This window comes from Podarcis cretensis (genome assembly GCF_951804945.1).
Source record: "Podarcis cretensis genome assembly, chromosome: 3".
NCBI lineage: Eukaryota > Metazoa > Chordata > Lepidosauria > Squamata > Lacertidae > Podarcis > Podarcis cretensis.
The window spans coordinates 45,800,532-45,820,211 of NC_137172.1; the positions used below are offsets into that span (position 1 = coordinate 45,800,532).

The 19,680-nt window shown below is 40.7% G+C and overlaps 1 protein-coding gene across 4 annotated transcripts in view; it reads left to right on the forward strand.

The window, feature by feature from the left end:
• RGS7 (regulator of G protein signaling 7) overlaps window positions 1-19,680 on the forward strand; it is a 137,815-nt gene that overhangs the window by 80,797 nt on the left and 37,338 nt on the right. For all 4 annotated transcript variants that reach the window (XM_079969527.1, XM_079969528.1, XM_079969529.1 and 1 more), the window contains exon 4: window positions 14,148-14,198. In XM_079969527.1, coding sequence (XP_079825653.1) covers window positions 14,148-14,198 — 51 coding nt within the window. The remainder of the gene's footprint in view (window positions 1-14,147; window positions 14,199-19,680) is intronic.

Sequence of the window (19,680 nt, forward strand, 5' to 3'; positions counted from 1 at the left end):
TATATTGCTTCTGATACAATTTAATTTCTCTCAAAATCTCATGCGACTTTGGTTTAGATCTCAGTTTCTTTTCGCTTTCTTTTATCTTTTCCAAAATCTTGTCTTTCTTGTCATTTTGTTTTCTCCTTTTTAAAGAGTTCTGTTGTAAAGAGTTCTGTTGTATGATAGAACAAATGCCTTCCACGCTTCCAGTTCCACTTCGTTCATTGAGTTTCCAAACTCTGGATCTCTGATGAGCTGATGGATCTGAGGACCGTCAAAGATGCCAGCTTTCAACTTCTCCATGGTCAATCCTGGAAAAGCCTGGCACAAGTAAATGAAGCAGTCACCATCCTTGTCCAGAGCCTTGGTGAACTGCTTGATTAAGCTGAGCTTGATGTGCAGCGGTGGGAAGAGTATTCTGTCTCTGTCCACCAGAGGGTCGTTGATGACGTTCCTTTCTTTGCAAGGCACCAATTCCTCCCGCACAGGCCAGTCCTTCTTCGTGTAATGCTGAGCACGGTCCCTACTATCCCACATGCACAGAAAACATGGGTACTTGGTGAAGCCAGACTGTTGTCCCAAAAAAAGTTCACCATCTTCAGGTCAACACAAATAAACCACTTATGCTGATCATAACCAATTTTCTCCAGCACATACTTCACCGCTTCATAGTTCTCCTTCAGTGTACTCGAGTGAGCCAGGGGTATAGAGGCAAACTGGTTGCGGTTGTGTAGCAGAACACATTTCAGTGATTGCTTGCTGCTGTCGATGAACAGTCTCCAATCTTTGGGTTCGTACTGTGGCACTCCAAGCTTGAGCAGAAGCTGCGCAATATCTGCACAGTACACCAAGTCCTTCTCTTCCGAGAAAAAACAGAGGTACTCTTGATGCCTGTTGCGCAAGAAGCTGATGCGAGCACTGTCAGAGAGGAGGCTTTTTTCCTTCAATCTGGATGCCAACAGTTCGGCAGAGTCCTTTGACAAGCTGAGGTCGCGAACTAGATCATTCAACTCCTTTTGGGAAAATGGATGTGGAGCATCATCTTCAAGAACCACTTCTTCTTCTTCATGTCCTTCAGCACTGGAGGCATCTTCGTCACTAATGTCAGGAAGTTCTCCGAAGATAGGCACTGGAATTTCATCACAATGAGCTACAGGACGACGTGCTGATTGAAGGTCAGGATACTTCGTGGGGCGGCTGCCCCATTAACTTAGTTTTGATCCCCCAACTTTATGCTTTGCTGGACCAATTTATGGAAGATTTCGAGGTTTTATGACTTCAAACTGATCCCTTTTTGACATAATCACCCAGAACTAGCGGACCTGAATACTTCTTGTCATTAAAATAATCATTTCCAATCAAAACAATTATTTGACAAGGCATTTTATCCCCACCAACTTCTTCTAAAATGCTCCACACAAGCGTACATGTGAACAAAAACATAAAAAAGACATGTGGCCATAGCTCAAAAACTTGACCTGATTGAGCAAAACCAATGTGATTTTTGGATTCAGCGCATCAGATTCATCCTAAATCAGCTGAAAAAACGCAGGAAACAAATTTGTTGTTGACCAGTGTAATTATTGTATGCACAACCCTGACAATACAGCACAGCACAGCACAGCACAGCACATTATTTCTGGGCCTAAGGAGAGGGGAATTTATGGAAGGTCTAAAAATATACCAGGTCAATCATCACTTTAATTCTGTGCATCAAATCTTTGTTGTTGTTTAGTCGTTTAGTCATGTCCGATTCTTCGTGACCCCGTGGACCAGAGCACGCCAGGCACTCCTGTCTTCCACTGCCTCCCGCAGTTTGGTCAAGCTCATGCTGGTAGCTTCAAGAACACTGTCCAACCATCTTGTCCTCTGTCGTCCCCTTCTTCTTGTGCCCTCAATCTTTCCCAACATCAGGGTCTTTTCCAGGGAGTCTTCTCTTCTCATGAGGTGGCCAAAGTAGTGGAGCCTCAGCTTCAGGATCTGTCCTTCCAGTGAGCACTCAGGGCTGATTTCCTTCAGAATGGAGAGGTTTGATCTTCTTGCAGTCCATGAGACTCTCAAGAGTCTCCTCCTGCGCTATAATTCAAAAGCACCCATTCTTTGGCTATGAGCCTTCTTTATGGTCCAGCTCTCACTTCCATACATCAGTACTGGGAAAACCATAGCTTTAACTATACGGACCTTTGTCAAATCTTAGAAAGCATTTTATTATTTGATGCTCAGAGGGGGGAAAGACTGATTAATAAGCTAACCCTGGGGAATAATATTGTGTCACCATTAGGACTTAAGAGAAGGTAACAGACCAGCATTTATGGCCAGTCAATGATCTACCATCCAATCTGACATTGCAAAACAAACAAAAAACAGATCAGCATACAAGGGCATATCTATTTTTTGTGTGCAAACAACCACCATAAATGGTCATGCATATTAGATGACCCACTAGTCTCATCCTTTGTCACTGATAAAGAAATCAGGCAAACTGGATTGCAAATACTCAGCACACTGGTGGTGTATATTGGATCTCCACCATCATGATTGCTACCAGTGTTCAAAGCACCAAGGGGAGGGGCATTTTCAGGGAAGAATTAGTGGGCTGGAGTGCTTGACCCTTCCCCTGTCTATCATTTCTGCTTTGCAACGCCTATCTAATTTTGCCTTAAAACATGCATGACAGCAGGAGTTGGGAGTGGGGAATGGCTGGGGGAAATGGGGTGGAAGGCGTAAAGTGCTCTTATGGTCCATTCTTTCTTCCTTGCAAATTCCTCAACCACTACTTCCTCATTAGTGACAAATATAGGTTTGAGAATCCTATACTTGCTGCCATGTGTCCAGTTCTGCCCTGGTAGTAGTGAGAACTGGGAAAAACCCTGGACCAAACCACAGCTGCTGGTGGTGCTCATTCCAAGATTTCCAGCACCTTGGGTAATTATTAGAGATATCCTCACTCTGTTTCTCATTTTCCCAATCTTAAGTTCTTCACATTTCCACATCAATTTGATTTTTCTTTTCTTTTTAAGTCCTCACGAAAATTCACCAGCGTTTTATTGTGAAATTCTGCTAATAAACACATTTTTGTATGAATTCATTCCTAATATGTATACATTTATTTGCAAAGGAATTTCCCTTAATATAATGTTGTTTTGGTGCTGTTTTCAATGAATGCACACTTCACCTTAGCATATGCATTTTTCTACACATTACGTGGCTGGAGAACTTCATTGCAAAATTAAGAGAAGCGTGAATTTCAAAGGATGAGTGTGTTTTGGTTCGCGTATCATTCTGAAACATGTGAGTTAGGTTCACCATTAAATGCAAACTAAATTGATTTCCTCCCCCATCCCCCTAGTAAGTATGGCTTACTATTAGTAAGTTTTGCTCAGAACAGTGTAAATGAACTAACCCACTCAAAAAGGAAAAACAAAAAGCAAGCATGGAGCCAAAATCAATCCTATGTGCGTATGCCAGGCCCATTGACGTCAGTACTGCACAAGCTCTTCTCATGTCACAATTTTGCCCTTTAAACATCTATGCTTGAGTGCAAGATTGCTAAGAATAAAATCTCAAATGCTTTATCAAACATTTCCCTTAACCTTTACAAGCAAACAGGTTTTCAAATGGTCTTGAGGAATCTTGCAAATAGATATATTTTAAAATATGTGCAATTAAGCCTGGAAACTAATATAAACTGTGATTAGCTTAATTACACAGCAAAATGCGTGGCAGAAAGAGAAAAGAAGCCAAGTTTGCATCACATGTGTTGCGAAATGAAATTCAGGTCTGCTTTTCTGTAGCTCTTTCCAGACAATAAATAACCATTGTCTTATTCTTAGCCATTACTCACACTCGTCTTGCTCTATCTGTAGTATCTAGATGTGTAAGAGTTGCACAACAGCTCAGATGTGACTTAACATGTTTTCATCTGATGTCTTCCAAGTACATATTCCATGGGGGACAATAAACTAAAAGGTAGCATGTCTAAAAAGAGATGCAAGCAAATGACCATCTTGTAAAAGATACAAATGGCCTAATAACAACTAACCTATTAATACTATATAACACAAACTGCACATTCAATAAATAAACAATTAGGCTGCAATCTTAAAGGAAGAGAGAGCTGAATAGTAGATAGACCACATCATCCAGTGATAAACTGTGAGGGAAGAGTGGCGCTTTGGTGCTCTTCCACAAGAATTAAAAATATTCTTCCATCTAGTAATCTGAGAGTTGCCAGGGATAGTATCCTTCAGCCTGGGTAAACAGGAACATTTTCAAAATCATCCTGAAAGTTAATAATGATGGAGATAGACACACCTCACCAGGGAAGGCACTCCAAAAATGGGGAACCACCACTGAAAAGGCCCTGTCATAGGTCAACACCAATTGGGTAGATCTCAGTGTCAGGAGCACCAACATCTCCTCATAGAATGGAGTTTGTGGCTCTCTCTTTTTGTGTTTCTGGAATGAAAAATTGACAGATATAAAACTGCTGTAGTGACAGGGCAAGCTCACTTTGTGGAGGTTTAAATAATCACATAGCACAGAGGAGAAAGGAGGTTCAGCCAGGAGATCTCATTTTGCAGTGGAGTACAGAGTGCATGGAGTTTGCCCTCTGCTCAGACATTTGCTGTACCGTGACAAAAATATTTTGAACTACATCTCTAAAAATAGAGGAACTTCAGAAGATTCTGTTAACAAAAGCTACAGAAAGAACATTCTCAGATTCTCTCGACTGCCCTGTTGAGAGTAACATTATAAAATTCAGAAGGGTCAAAATAAGCTAAGCTAAGGTCTCAGAATGAGAAGAAAATTCCATATGTCTGTTGAAGCACAAAAACAACAAAGCTTTCAGGCATCTTCAAGACTAAAAAATATATTCTAGCATGTGCTATTGTATGCAAGTGTCCACTTCTTCAGATGCATGAAGTCTTGTACAAGGGACTAACCAGGGCTGCAGTTGGGCATGGGGTTTATTGAGTAAGTTTTCCTAGTTATAATACTAGCACTTCTGTACTGACTTCCAACGCTGCTTTTTACACTGCAGTAAAAACCATGAAATTATAATGGAAAACTCCCATGATTTTTTAAGTTAACAGAGTTGCAAACTGATTTCCCCCCTGAAAATAATATGGGGATGGAAATAGAATGCTAAATGTCCAGTATATTCCACTAGATAGCCAGGAGTGGCCTTTATGTCATAGATAACAAAATGCACAGTTCTGAGTCTCAGGCAGAAGTCAGAAAATTACAAGTGCCACTGAATCCTTTAAATACATCAGAAATATCAAACTTCCTGAAGTCTTCCAATGGTTTTTCAGAGTAAGTCCTATACACACTTACATGGGAGTCAGACCTATTGAACTCAGTGGGTCTTACTGCTGTGTAAGCATGTGTCAGATTGCATTGTTAGGGACTTTTTGAGTTTTATCTCACTTCAACTGCTGATGGAGAAAGGTGGCATTCAAATGTATTTAATAAAACCTGAAGACTTATTCAATGTGTTTCAAACCTTAATCAGGGAAACAAACTGTTATTAAGAAGATGCTTTGCTACAGTATTCTAGATTTCTCTGGGGAACAGCCAAATAGCCTTGAAATGTGTCATGTAATCAGTAAGGATTTATTATTATTTGCGCCTTGGGGCTTGTCACTTTTGTTTTCTCAAATCATTCCTCAGCCACAAACTCACAGGATGGTATTAAACAAGCTAGTATCCTCTCAGCCTCTTTTCCCCACCTGCCATCTGGGGATAAAAATACAGGTAAACCTTACAGAGCTGTTGTAAGCATTGCTCCAATAATATACAGTGGTACCTTGGGTTACAGACGCTTCAAGTTACAGACTCTGCTTACCCAGAAATAGTACATTGGGTTAAGAACTTTGCTTCAGGATGAGAACAGAAATCGTGTGGCGGTGGCAACGGGATGCCCCATTAGCTAAAGTGGTACCTCAGGTTAAGAACAGTTTCAGGTTAAGAACGGACCTCCAGAACGAATTAAGTTCTTAACCCAAGGTACCACAGTACACAGATCAGTTTGCAATGTCAAAAAACAGCAATGATACCATATTATTAAAAGGAATTTTGTGCCACAGTCTTAATTCATTTCTTTTGTTACTTGGGGGTTAGCCTAGCAAGGCTTTAAAGAAATTGTCTTCCAGGTAATTACATTTAGGGACACAGAATTAAGGTGGAATGTTGGGATGTTGTTTCAACCATAATTGTTCAAGTTTACAGTATATTCTTGTAACTTATGATATTGTGAGCTGACCAAAATGCTAGCTAGTGCTGCTTGGATGAGTTGGCACCACTGTCTTTGTCATTTGATGTTATTGCCAAATAATCACTGCAGCATTATAATGGATGGTGAAGGACAAGTTGCCCTGGAGGCATTTTGATTACTACCATAGTTAATAATAAACATTTAACAATGGGACAGGACCTTAGCTCAATGGTATAGCACATGCTTTGAATGAAGAAGGTCTTAGGTACAAGCTTTGACATCTCCTGGAAGGTCTGGGGGAGTGTCCTGTCTGAAACCTTTGAGAACCAGTCAGTCAGTCAGTCTGTGTAGATACAATACTGAGCCTGATAGACCAGCTGTTTAACTCAGGATAAAGTAGCTTCCTACATTCCTAACAGTGATAGCAACCTTCTTATAGCAACCGTAATATGTTAATATATGGTCCCAAATGGTTACGGTTGTATGGGGATTGACAAACAGTTGAGGGAAACTAGTGCAAAAAGTGACTAGGGTGACACTACAGTACAAATATAACCTTAGCCATCAGAGATGCTTATATTTTTTTTTTAGAATTTGTTCTCGGGGATCATAGTGCTTGATGTCGGAAAGACAGCATGTTCCTACAGTTCAGGGCTGTCTGGTTTATAGTTACAGGGTTTGCTCTTTTAGGTGGCACTTTCAGATGATAGTTAGTCTTGGCTAGTGCATTCACATTAATGAATATGAGACCAAAACATGGTTTTGCTACAAACCAGCATCTGTTCATCAGAGGTAACACTGCAACAATCCTAGTGGCTCCAACCAACTTCCCAGATTTTTAGATTCTTAGATTTCCAGGTCAGGTCAGTTGCAGGTTTCGTTAGTCTTACTCTAAGGTTATGTCAGCAACAGTCTGATGTTAAATAGAGATCCACATAGAACAGTTCACACATTAATGAGAACATGAATGACAATTCTTGCAACTTATTTAATCTGGTTCTTATTTAACCTAATGATATAAATGGGTAACTGTGGCAAATGTAATATTCTAATTGTAGGTGTGTGGGAGCAGGAAATGTAGAATGGTACACCAGCTTGTACAGAAAGTCTGATTAGCTGTCAAACTATAATAACACGGATAGATGGATGACATGTTCTTCTTTCACAGAAAAGTCTTGCAAGTATGAAATCATCTTGGCTAACCTTGCTTCTTTGTCCATATTAATATTTGCATGTAAACATGCTGATAAAAAGTCATTCAGGCTGTTTTCCAGATAGTGAGTAAACAAGGAAACTGGCTCAAGTTCATTTTATGTAGCATGAAAATTGGCTAATTTAAGCAAATTTGCTATGCAAATACTTAAACTTCATCCATTGTCCCACTGACCTCTTGCAGAGCATCACAGTGTTTCAGAGACAGGAAAACAACAACAGGTGCTTTGTTTAATAAGTATGTCAACCATGTTGTTAGTGAAGAGCCCCGTTGAGGGGACTTGAAGCTGAGGAGACTTATTGTACTTTAGCTGTTAAGGTACTCTTGTACCTTGAAACAGAAAGGCCACCCCACGCATTGAAACCAGACTTATGCATGCAAATTGTTTGCACTTGGCTGCAAGTTCTAAGTCAGCTAAGCACAATGGAGCTGGAGCACAACAGGATAGATACTGAAGGAGAAACTCAGGTTGTAGCCTAGTAGACAATGGGAGAGTTTGCACAAAATGTTAAATTATGTGTTGGTGTTACAAGGATGAGCCACAGTTTACATGCTGCCTCCCTCTACACCTCCTCCATTGTGGTGCCAAGGAGGAGACTGGAAGCTTCCGTTCCCATGTTAGATTAGAGGTTGGATGAAACATTAAAGTGTGGCTAAACTGTGGTTAAACTTAACCGGCTTGTGGACACAAACCAATTTCTTATCCTACGGTTTTAAGTTGACTTGTTTCAGTAACCTGTAGTTAAAGATGGCAAGTTGTGCATAATCAAAAATGGAAGTGAAAGCTTCTTAAGTTTTCATCTTGGCCGTGTCAGGGGAGGAGGGGGAGCATGTAAGTCCAAGGCATACCTAGGCTTGTTCTTGTATTGCTAAACTGTGACTAACAGTCACAAGCAGCTGTTACTGTTTTATGGGGGAGGTTATTGATGTGCAAATTGCAGAGTGTTACTGATGCTTTTTAGAGAAAAGGATTAGTTCAGCTTCTGGGTGGAATATAACTTGGGAAGAAAGGAGATGATGTGAAAACATGGCTCTGTTGTGACACCGTTAATGAAGGCTAATCGAATAGCCCCTGTAACTGAGCCTGCTGCTATGCTTCCCAGTCTCCCCCTTCTTTTCTGAGTTTCTTGCAACTGAGCTGTGAAAATTTGCACTCAGTTAACACACAAGAGCTGAACCGCCTCTAGGGAACAAAGGAGCTTCTTCACATATTTTTAAAATAGTAACCATATAAATACTTGGAACTACTTAAAGTAGCTTAACATTAGATTGGGTAGTGGTGGAGAAACAGACTAGTTAATTCACTTCTTTTAAGAACGTTCAGCCAAAGAAAATCATATTGTTCTTTTGTAGAGGCAACAGAAGTTTCATACCTGTTCTTAAGAAATTATTGTTCCTCATTTAGTGTTCTCAGCAGCAACAGAGAGGTGATCAAATCAAGCAAGGCTCCTTTTCAGAACAATCCTTGCAGGAGGAGTTGAGCTTACTGTGAAACAAGTTCAGTTCAAGTACACTTGATAAGAGTCAGATGATGCTTGTGGAAAAATATTGCTCTCTTTCTAGTATATAGAGGAGGGCAGCCACCATTTACATTGCTACAAATCTCAGGGTAAGTATTAGGGTCTAACCACAGGTGCCATTAAGTGGGTTGTTATGAAGTGCACAGTGTGCGTGGAAGTCTGCAGTTGCAGGCCAAGGCTTCGGGCTGCCTCTGTCTCCACCAACTAGATTAAATGAGGACACAGCACACTTGTCCTGATCCCCTGGCATACTACTTGGCAGACATTGTGCCAAGACGAAGTTCCACACCCAGAAGCCAATTGACACAACGAAGTTCCATTTCCCAAAAGCCAATCCATACGATAAAGTTCCAAGCCCAGAAGCCAATTCATTCGGGCCAAGTCCAACGATCAGGAAACACAGTCTGGGGTCAGTCCAAGTAAGCCAAGACAGTAGTTCAGGAGTTAGTCTCGCAGTAGAAACCCATGAAGGTCCAAGGAGAATCCCAGGCGAGGTCCCTCAGCACGGGCAGTTGAGCAGACACAGTACCTCAGCTCTGCTGCTTTCTTATACTGTGTCTGCTGATTGTAGCATCTGGGCTTCATGAGGCATGTGACATTCACCTGCTCTCAGCTTGCCCCAGCTGAGGAGTCACATGACTCCTTCCCCACCTGGCCAGCTAGTGAACTAGGCTGCAGGCCCTGGCCTGCCGCTGCTTCCTGGAGTGCCCTGTCCACTGTTCCCTACACCCAGTGGCATAGCGTGGGTTGTCAGCACCCGGGGCAAGGCAAGTAATTTGCGCCCCCTAACCCGTGGATTTGTGCCCCCTAACCCATGGATTTGCGCCCCCTAACCCTAACCCCCAGATGTTGCGCTCGGTGCGGCCGGCCCCCCCTGCACCCCCCATGCTATGCCACTGCCTACGCCTTAGGACCCGACATATTCATGGGGATGGAGGTCTCTCTGGCTCTGGTGATGGGTCCCGCTGCTCGGCTTCCGGTGCACCAGCCCCTGCCCCCTCATCATCCTCTGTCACCCTGTGATTATGGTCTACTACGACCTCTCCTTCCCCATCACCAGTTTGCTCCAGCATGACTCACTCCCAGCTACACCCCTCATCAGGATCCTCTTCCTCCTCCCAGAAATCCTGCCGGTTCATGACAACAGTTGACCAGGACCCGATAAGGAAAACTAGGTAGGAGTTCCAGGTGCAGGTTGTTTAAATGCACCAGCAGCAGACCTGAGGGAAACCTGTCTGCTTCATCATTCCTGCCCCCAAAGCCAGCCCTGCATCCAAGCCTGCCTGCCACTGGCCAATCAAGCACCTGATAGGTGGAGAGGGGATTACGTCCCCCCACCTGCTCAGGTAGGATCCCAACACCCAGAACTCCCTTGTCGGGTCCTGTGGGAGCAGCTGCTCACATGCCACTGGATCTAGGTGCACGTGGATTAATGTGGTCAAGGAAAATAAAACAAATTTCAAATAATTCTGTTGCATCCAAAGGGAATTGACACTTATTAAAAATAGGTCTCCATAGAATTAATCGGCACATGTTTGTATAAACAACACACTAACAGCATAGCCTAGTTTTAGAAGAATTTGCAAATATAATAATCATCATACAAGCTATCAGTTCTAAGAACATGTGCTAATACATAGTACAGCTAGAATGCAGTGAAATCAATCAGGGGGAAAAGGAAGAGAAAGAAATTTGCTGAGACTAGGCAGTGGTGGCTGGCACCCACTGGGAATTAAGCCAATAGTAGGGGGACCTGGTAGAAGTTCGTGGGGACAGCACAGGCAAGGAAGTCCATCTAATTTATGATGGGGGTAGATTATATTGGTGTAACTCACCCCACCCCAAACTGTGCTTAGGAGCTGGGCTACAGCTGCCTGAGCTGGCCTCAGCCTGGCAGAGGGAAATTAAACTTTAAAATATAGTTTGTCTTACACCACCCCTTTTTGCCTGTGTAATTTCTGCTGGGTTGCTAGGTCATTTGACTGGGCTGAACGGAGTTTGGAATAGCACTGATTCTTCAGCTGCTCCCCCCACCCCTTTTCAGGACTTATCCTGGCCTGAGCTCATAAGTTGGCTGAGCTGGGATGGAGGACTTACACTGACATATCTCTGACTGATCCAGGAGGAGGGACATATTTTGTTTCTGTGAAGGTGCCTGAAACACTTATAAAAGCCCTGTTGAATTCCAAGGCAGAAGTTTCTTTTTGGCTTTTCAAATGCTCCAAGTGAAAAGTATATTTATATTCTATTCACAGCATTAGGATCCTCCCATACATACAATTCTATGATTCTATGATCACATTTTGTAAAAATAGATGTATTTGTGGTGTGCCAATTTCCTTGACTGCTAGGTAACTCTTGATTTGCACTGACATAAATTAAAGCGGATCTTTTTATTATTGACATTTAACTGTAATGAAAGGGTGTAATGATGATGCAAGAATAAATATTTTCTCTGCATGAGGGATAACTGTAAGACCTATATAATTTAGGAATCTTGTCTTGCTATATAATTTTGCATAATCATTTTAGTTCTATGTAGATCTGCATTAATGTCGTAAAATACAGTATAAGCTTAGTGGAATAGTTTGGTGGAACAGATTTGCTGATCATAATCATCTATAATAACAACACCAAGAAAAATGAACCTTGTTTTTCCCATGATGTCTGTATTTTTAAAAAAGCCAAGTAAAATTGTGACTAAAAACATGCCTCATATATAGGCAACTGCCATACAATATACTGTTAAATCCACATATAAGCAGACATGCATAAAGCTGATGAGTTTTTAAACTGTCTTAGTTTATCACTGATTTTTTTTTAATGTTTTAAATAGTTGTTTTAAGGTTTTTTTTTGCAATTTTTAAATTGTTTTATTATTTTTGTAAACTGCTTTTACAAACTAAGCAGTGCATAAATTTTATAAAACAACAGTAATAAAATATGAAACACATAAGATACTGTAATGTACTTTGTGAAGTCGGTATTGTACTTCTGGTTAAAGCTGAAAACTGGAAATGTTGAATTCCTGATGTTAAGCTGGAGTACTTGAATTTCTTTAGCTCCTCTGAAGTCACTATGATTAAACTGCTTTAAATACATGAACAGCAGATTAACTGATCTGTGTACTTTAATTTGACTTGCCAACACCTTTGACCAAAATATTCTCTCCCTAGGTTCATATTTGAAATGTTCTGATTTGAGTATCTACTTTGTGGAAAAAGTGGCCCCTGAAGCTGACTTAGTAATTTTCTAACATGTACCTTCCCGCCATCTTTCCATTGTGTAATACATCGTCTGAAAAGTACAAGAGAAACTTGATTCTGTGGCCACCACAGAAATGACAAGCCCAAAAATATGCGGCATAAAGGAGATGTCTCGTGTTTGTGCATTATGCCTTTAAGGGGAAGGTGGTGTCACCTCTGCTGTGAAGTGGGTGGACAAGTTTGTGGCGACTTAATAACCATCTTTGGTATTGCCTGTATTCCTTATTCACAACACAGGGTTATGCAACTGAAGTTCTAATTGGAATTTTCAATTAGAAGAGAATTTTTGAGCTTTTTTGCTTAGCCAAAGTTTTGCTGTACATTTAGTTCATGAACTACCCCCCCTCCACAATTACCGTATTTTTCGCTCTATAAGATGCACCAGACCACAAGACGCACCTAGTTTTTGGAGGAGGAAAACAAGAAAAAAAATATTCTGAATCTCAGAAGCCAGAACAGCAAGAGGGATCGCTGTGCAGTGAAAGCAGCAATCCCTCTTGCTGTTCTGGCTTCTGTGATAGCCGCTCAGCCTGCATTCACTCCATAAGACGCACACACATTTCCCCTTACTTTTTAGGAGGGAAAAAGTGAGTCTTATAGAGCAAAAAATATGGTATATAACTTGCTAATGTATGTGCAGGAGCTGAGAAACATTGCATGGAGGGGGTACCAAATGGAGCAATGACTGAGAAAACTTCAGGACCCATGCCAAAAGTTGCTCTCTCTACACCACCCACCCTATACATTTAAAGTGCATGGCTTCCCCCAAGCAATCATGGCAACAGGAGCTTGCCCTTCAAAGAGCTACAATTCCTTAGCAAACTACAGTTTCCAGGATTCTTTGGGAGAAGCTGTGTGTTTAAAATGTACAGTGTAGATGGGACACAAGAGTGCAAGATACACATAGCAGGCCTGAGAGGTAAAGACAATGCACAACAGGAAAATCCATTAGCAAAGTTCAATAGCTTGATAGGAACATAATTGAGATTTTTGGATTTTAAGCTGTTTTTACATGCTTGTGACAAATAAATAAATCAGGAATGTGGAATAAAATGCTGCATTGCTTTTTTCTGGGATGCAGAACAAACTAACGGTGTCTGCAGCACAGGGACGGTTTTTGTAGGCAAAGGCAAATCTGTCAGTTTAAGTTTTTCTCTTTCTCATTTTTCTAGTCTTAAATTCAGTTCCCCATTTCCACACCAGCTTGCTTTTTTTTGTTTTTTATTTAAACAATTTCCAAATTATTGGAAACAATGAGAGGGAAAGCAAAGGGATTAAACTATGCAGGCTCTCCTTGATGAGAGAGATCTGATGCACCTGACAGTCCCAGGGATGCTCTCCTGGAAGCCATAGCTTTGCAGAGCCTATTTTATTCTATGTACATACAGTACTTGAGCATAATACCTTGACAATATAGGGAAACCCAATGTGAGCTGCTATCAAATCTACTGTCAGAATGTAGGACCTGTGCACAGCAATAATACTAATACTAATACTAATACTACTACTACTAATAATAATAATAATTACTTATACCCTACCCATCTGGCCGAGTCTCCCCAGCCACTCTGGGCGGTTCCCCACAGAATATTAAAAACATGGTAGACTGTGAAAGTCCAAATGAAATAAGCAGGCATTGAATAATTAAAGTGAAAGCCCATGTCAAAATGTGTGCAATAAGGTCAGTGTGGTACAAGGGCCTCATTGTGACCACAGTGTCCATGATAAATATTTCTTTGACAATGGGAAACAGACTATGTCCAGTTCTTCATTTTTCATTTTGTATTCCATGGAGCTTACTCCAAGGAAAGTGCAGATTGTTGCAGATTTAGGCAGCTTAATAAAAATGGGCACTCTTGGGGAAGCTAACTTTTCTTTTCTAGAATGTCGTACATGTTTAAAATATGGCAGCTGCATTTTAATTATTTTTCACATTTTTTTTCTAGGTTCCGACATTGTTCAGTGGTTAACAAAGAATTTGTCTATAGAAGACCCAGGTAAATATATTGTTTTTGTTTAATGAACGCTATCCCCTTTGTACTTTTGGAAAGGTGTCTAAGCTTCCTGTTGTTCCCATTATAATCATAACGCCATGGAAGATGGTTTTAGAGAGTTAGAGGATTCCAAAAACTGTGATCACAGTAGGTTTTTAAGAAGTCACACTCTGTTCTTGGAAAGCTCTGTAGGAGTCATTACCTTGAAATATTGAGTCACATGATAGTTTTCCATAGGATTATCAGACTATTTTTGCAGGTTCCATGGGTGGGTGGAAGGGGTTTATGAAAACTTTGCACCCCTGTGAATTGAACTGACTTTTAGGCTCCCTTCCCTTCAGTGTTTGCAAGTATGATGTTTACACACAAGGATGTGGACTTCTCACATAAACAAGTATCTGCCGTCTTAACAGAATCATGAGATAGCCCAGGTAAATTCTTTAAGCAAGTTTATTACATCAAAACCATAATTAGAATATATTTTAAAAATGTGTTCCTTGAAACAAACTTTCACTAGCAACATGCTAAAAGCAGGGATTTATTGAGTTAATCATTCATGCTAACAGTAAGAGTACTGTACATAGAAATAAAATATAGACTGACAAATGCAGAGTGATGACACATTTTATAGATGCATTTACAAATTACTCCACCTTAATACCTTAACAGAAAAAGAAATCTGTTTTATCTCACCACAAGTAGTTTCAATGCAACTGGTCTTGGCTTAAGTAACTTTATATATGTATTCTCTTGGGGGCAAGAAAAACACTTGAGAATATAGAAACTGAACAGGTCAAGGAGAATTTTATATAGCAATACTACAAAAAGGAAAATGTTGCAAATCTCAGTGAGGTGAAGAGAAAAAAGAATGAGCTTGAATATCTGAAGCGTCATATCTTACAATATTGGGCTGGTCCCAAAGGTTTCCTTTTATTAATGGAAGTAGCCTCCATTAATGAAATAAACTTTCACAAATGGGAGGAATCTTGTGAGTGGAAGACTCTCTCCATAAGTTGATTCAATTTTTCTGCTCATATTTTGTCTGTTGTTTGACAGGAAGCCTAAATTCATTTATTCAATGATAAGTAAGGAACAATGGGTCAGTGCATTTGGCTTCTAACCAGAAGGTTGGTGGTTCAAGCGCACCCAGGATTCCTACACTGCAGGGGGTTGGATTAGATTACCCCCGGAGTTATTTCCAACAGTACAATTCTATGATTCTACCTTTGGCTCATTTGATGCAGATGAATGGCATAAAAATGGGCTTCTCAGGGGGACAAGTAGTGCTGGGGGTCAGACATCTTTTTAATGCATCTGTTTGTTGGTTCCATTTATGAATCATGCCATATAAAAGATCTTGAAGTGATTTAACAAAGAAAACATCAGTGAAACACAGATAAAGCAATTATGCATATAAAAATAATGTGCCACTGGAAACAATGCCATCCTATGACTTAGCCCTGTTACCAGGGGGCCATTCTAATACCAGTGAGGACAGCTGCTGGTCTGCTGCTTATTGTGGTTCCAGCACCATGTGGTGGCAAAACATTTTTTTGAGTAAAAGAGAGAGACTGTGAAAGCTTCTGCTGCCCTGTGGAACATGGTAAGCCCGTGCCCTTGAAAAACCTTAGAGTTTCCCCCAACTTACTACAAAAGTCTCCAATTCCCCCTGCCAGCTAATGGCCCTGTGGAAGTGGAGAGGCAAAGTTTCAGACCATCAGAAATTATAATATGAATGGAACAAATGGTTTTGCAGTACCTTAAGGACTAAGCATTCTAAACGACTACAATTGTCTACCATGGCTTAGTCCTAAATGCTCATGCAGCAGAGTAGTGTCCCCATTTTCACCTTTGAAATGGTTGAGAAAATGTGCGCACCTTGGTTTAGAACTTTTGTTAGCTTCTGTAATCCCACATAATCTCTGGTAAGCACAGGTATAAATCCTTCCCGCTTTATTTCATTTTTGTCGTGAGAGTGATTTGCAGAAGTGCGCATATAATGTAGGAAGCCACAGTTATTTGTTACATGTGAGCTCTTGCTATTCTTAGGACTGCCTACCTGCGACTCCCTGTGCAATTTGACATCCATTTTCCCTCAGATTAAAGTAAATGGGAAATCCACTTGGAATTTAGCAAAGGGAATGCAAAGAGTGAATGCTATTTGCCACTGCTCTCTTTTGCTGCAATGACCTCCTCCTCCTCAACCAGCAGAGCTGGTTCTGCGTATAGAAAAGCCTTCAGCTGGGAATTCACTAGTGGGTGGCAATGAGAAATGACTTTGCTATTACAGGATCTGAGGGTGCATTGGATGCCATGGTTGTGCTTATAAAGCCAGCTGTGCTGTGAACATGGACCAGGTACTAATGGCACCAGTACAGAGTTTATTTCTAGATGGCACATGTTCCTAACTGGGAAGCATTGCCTGGGTGTGCACAAGCTGTCAGTTAAAACACTGCTTTTCTATCACTCATTCCTACCCCTTCCATAATCTGCCTCATTTTCCCCCTCCTTTGCCACTCTAGTCATTGCCTAAAATGAAATTCTTTTTGCAGATGCCCTTGTAGAGAAAACTCATTTCAGGACAGTCTCTTAGAATATTATTCTTTATTAAATTTATATACTGCCTGTTATGTACTGAGCGCGACTCCGAGTATATTTCACTGCCCTTTATCTGAAGATCACAATAAACAGAAAACCTGTTTATTTAGTGTTCATTATGATTTGTTCGCAGGGAGCTTATATGATGTTGTGTCAAACAAGTGTTATCCCGCACTTCCTACCACGCTTTCTTATCACTTTTCTTAAAGCAAAAAGTCAAAGGGTGTGTGTGTTGTTGTGGCGCAGCAGTGCCAAAGCAACTTTGACTTCACAACCTGAATATGCTGGTATGTGATAGAATCCTACCCAGTAATAGTACCTAGAGAAGCACCCATAGTTTCTATCTTGCACATGTGTCCTGTTCATGCTTGGTTCCAGCTTGGGCATGGCTTTGGAGTCAATATTGTATACCTAGGCAGTACTTCAGAACATGGCATATAGTGCTGCTGGTTTTGGAAATTCCCTTCTGGTTGGAAGTACAGTTGTCCCACACACTAATGACACCAGAAGATGTATTCGTTCACTCAGCCTTTGGGGACATAACTGTTATAAAACTGCAGCAGTTTTGAATCTGTATTTGTATATGTCGATGATTTCTGTAACATAGATGTTTTTATTTTTCTATGTGTTTTATTTTTGTTTTGGCTTCCATGAGAGGTAGGGCAATGTGAAAATACTACTATTACTTCTTCTTCTTCTTCTTCTTCTTCTTCTTCTTCTTCTTCTTCTTCTTCTTCTATTACTACTACTGCTACTGCTACTACTATTACTACTACTACTACTATTACTGCTACCAATGATAATGTGTACTGCATGGGTAGGCAAACTAAGGCCCAGGGGCCGGATCAGGCCCAATCGCCTTCTAAATCCAGCCCCTGGACGGTCCAGGAATTAGCATGTTTTTACATGAGGAGAATGTGTCCTTTTGTTTAAAATGCATCTCTGGGTTATTTGTGGGGCATAAGAATTTGTTCATTTTTCCTCCCCAAAATATAGTCCTGCCATCCACAAGGTCTGAGGGACAGTGGACCAGTCCCCTGCTGAAAAAATTTGCTGACCCCTGGTGTAATGTGATTGAAGCTGGTTTTGGGCCAGAAAACTGGGTTCAAATGCTACCAGCAAAGTAAACTCATTTTGTTGGCCTTGTATTAATTGTCTGACTTTTCCAACAGTAAACAGTTGCAAATGGCTGTTGGGAAAGTGGACACAATAAATATTGCAAAACATTGTATAAAGTAAGTGCTACATAGATATAGTTATGGCAGGGAAGTTTTAAAATGCAACACAAACATTATCTGGCCATATTTATTCTATTGCCTTTTTGCCTGTGCAAAAATGTTTCCTCAAATCATTGGCAGAGGCATCTAGCAATTGAGCAGCAAGGACCTTTTCAATGCCCAGGCTATATACTGCTTCACAGCTTTCGGCCGAGAATGGAGAGATCTCATCTTCACACTGCTGTGATTCAGTGGCATTGTGTTAATGTATTAGCAGCCATGAATACCTCTTAGTATTCATACAGCTTGCATTTGTTTTATTTAACCTAAAATGATGGTGTTCCTCCTTTCGTTTAGGAAGTATTTGCAATAGAAGACTTTTATTATTATTTCTTAAGGAGCATGGAAGTTCAAGTCAGACTTTTCATTCTAGTGTCTTACTTGGTTCCACAGTGCCTTGCACACAACAGTACCTGGGTATGTTTGATGCACCACCCGCTTTCCTAGATTGAGAATGGCTAAACTATATCACCATTGAACAAGTGCCAAAACCACTCCCACTTGGTGCATGTTGTGCTATCCTGTCATAGATAATCCAGAACCAAGTTTCTTGTTAACACACTTTGAGGTATTGCAGAGTTGTGGCTTTATTAGTGTGAACCAAAGCCAAGTTCCTAAGCGCTAATGGCCATTAGTTCCCCCACGAGATTTTATAGAAGAACTAAAGTGCTCAGGTTTGTTCTGATAACTAGGATTAACTTGAATGCTTGCACAGAGATTGCGGTTCCATATCGTGCCAATAATTCCAATAAAATTTGTCGGCCTTTTCCCGTTCCCACCATAAACTGTTGTAGAGCCATCAAAGAACATGGATGGCTGAATTTCAACAATTCATAAGCTGGAGTTTGCTTCCAAATGTTTGAAGTAAACTTTAGTCAGACTTTATGAGATTTTTCCTGGAGTGAAGTGTTAGAAATTTTAAAATGAAAGCCTGTTCTGGTGCTGGCCTACCATGGGGTTCCAAAGGACATATGTCATTACCGGCGATTTCCTCACTCTGATTTTTTCTGTCCCTGTGTAGGCCTCAACTGCACAACACTACAAAAATTAAATGCTTTCTGTCTTCCAAGTTACCAGTATTATGGCATCTTTGTAGAAGTGTTGTTGTAATGAAGGCTGTCTTTGTGTATCTTTTTTGTCTTAAAGGAGCTCGTGGTGGAAAACATGAAATTATTTCATATTTTCTTCACTACACTTCTGCGCGAAGTGTTTTGAACACGGGTTTTCCCCTTGCAAATATACTAGCCTATATATTGGCTTCCAGCCACCAGTACATAGCAGTCAATGGAATCCAAACACAAAAAACAAGGAAGGGAGCACTTGATGAGGGTGCCACGCATGATCAGGCTACCCTTGGTCTCAGATATTGATGCATGTGTTGGCCACACCCACCTCCAGCGCATGTACAATCCATGTCAGCCAGGAGGAGGCACTGTGTGAGTAGGATCCAAATTTAGCACCGTTGTTCTCCAACCAAACATTGTTTACAAAAATGCATATATTAGGGGGAAATGTGTATAAAAATGAATATATCAGCGAAAAGAACATACAAAATGGCATTCTATTAAGAGAAGCTACTTGCAAAAAAGAAGTATATGTTGGTCATAGTA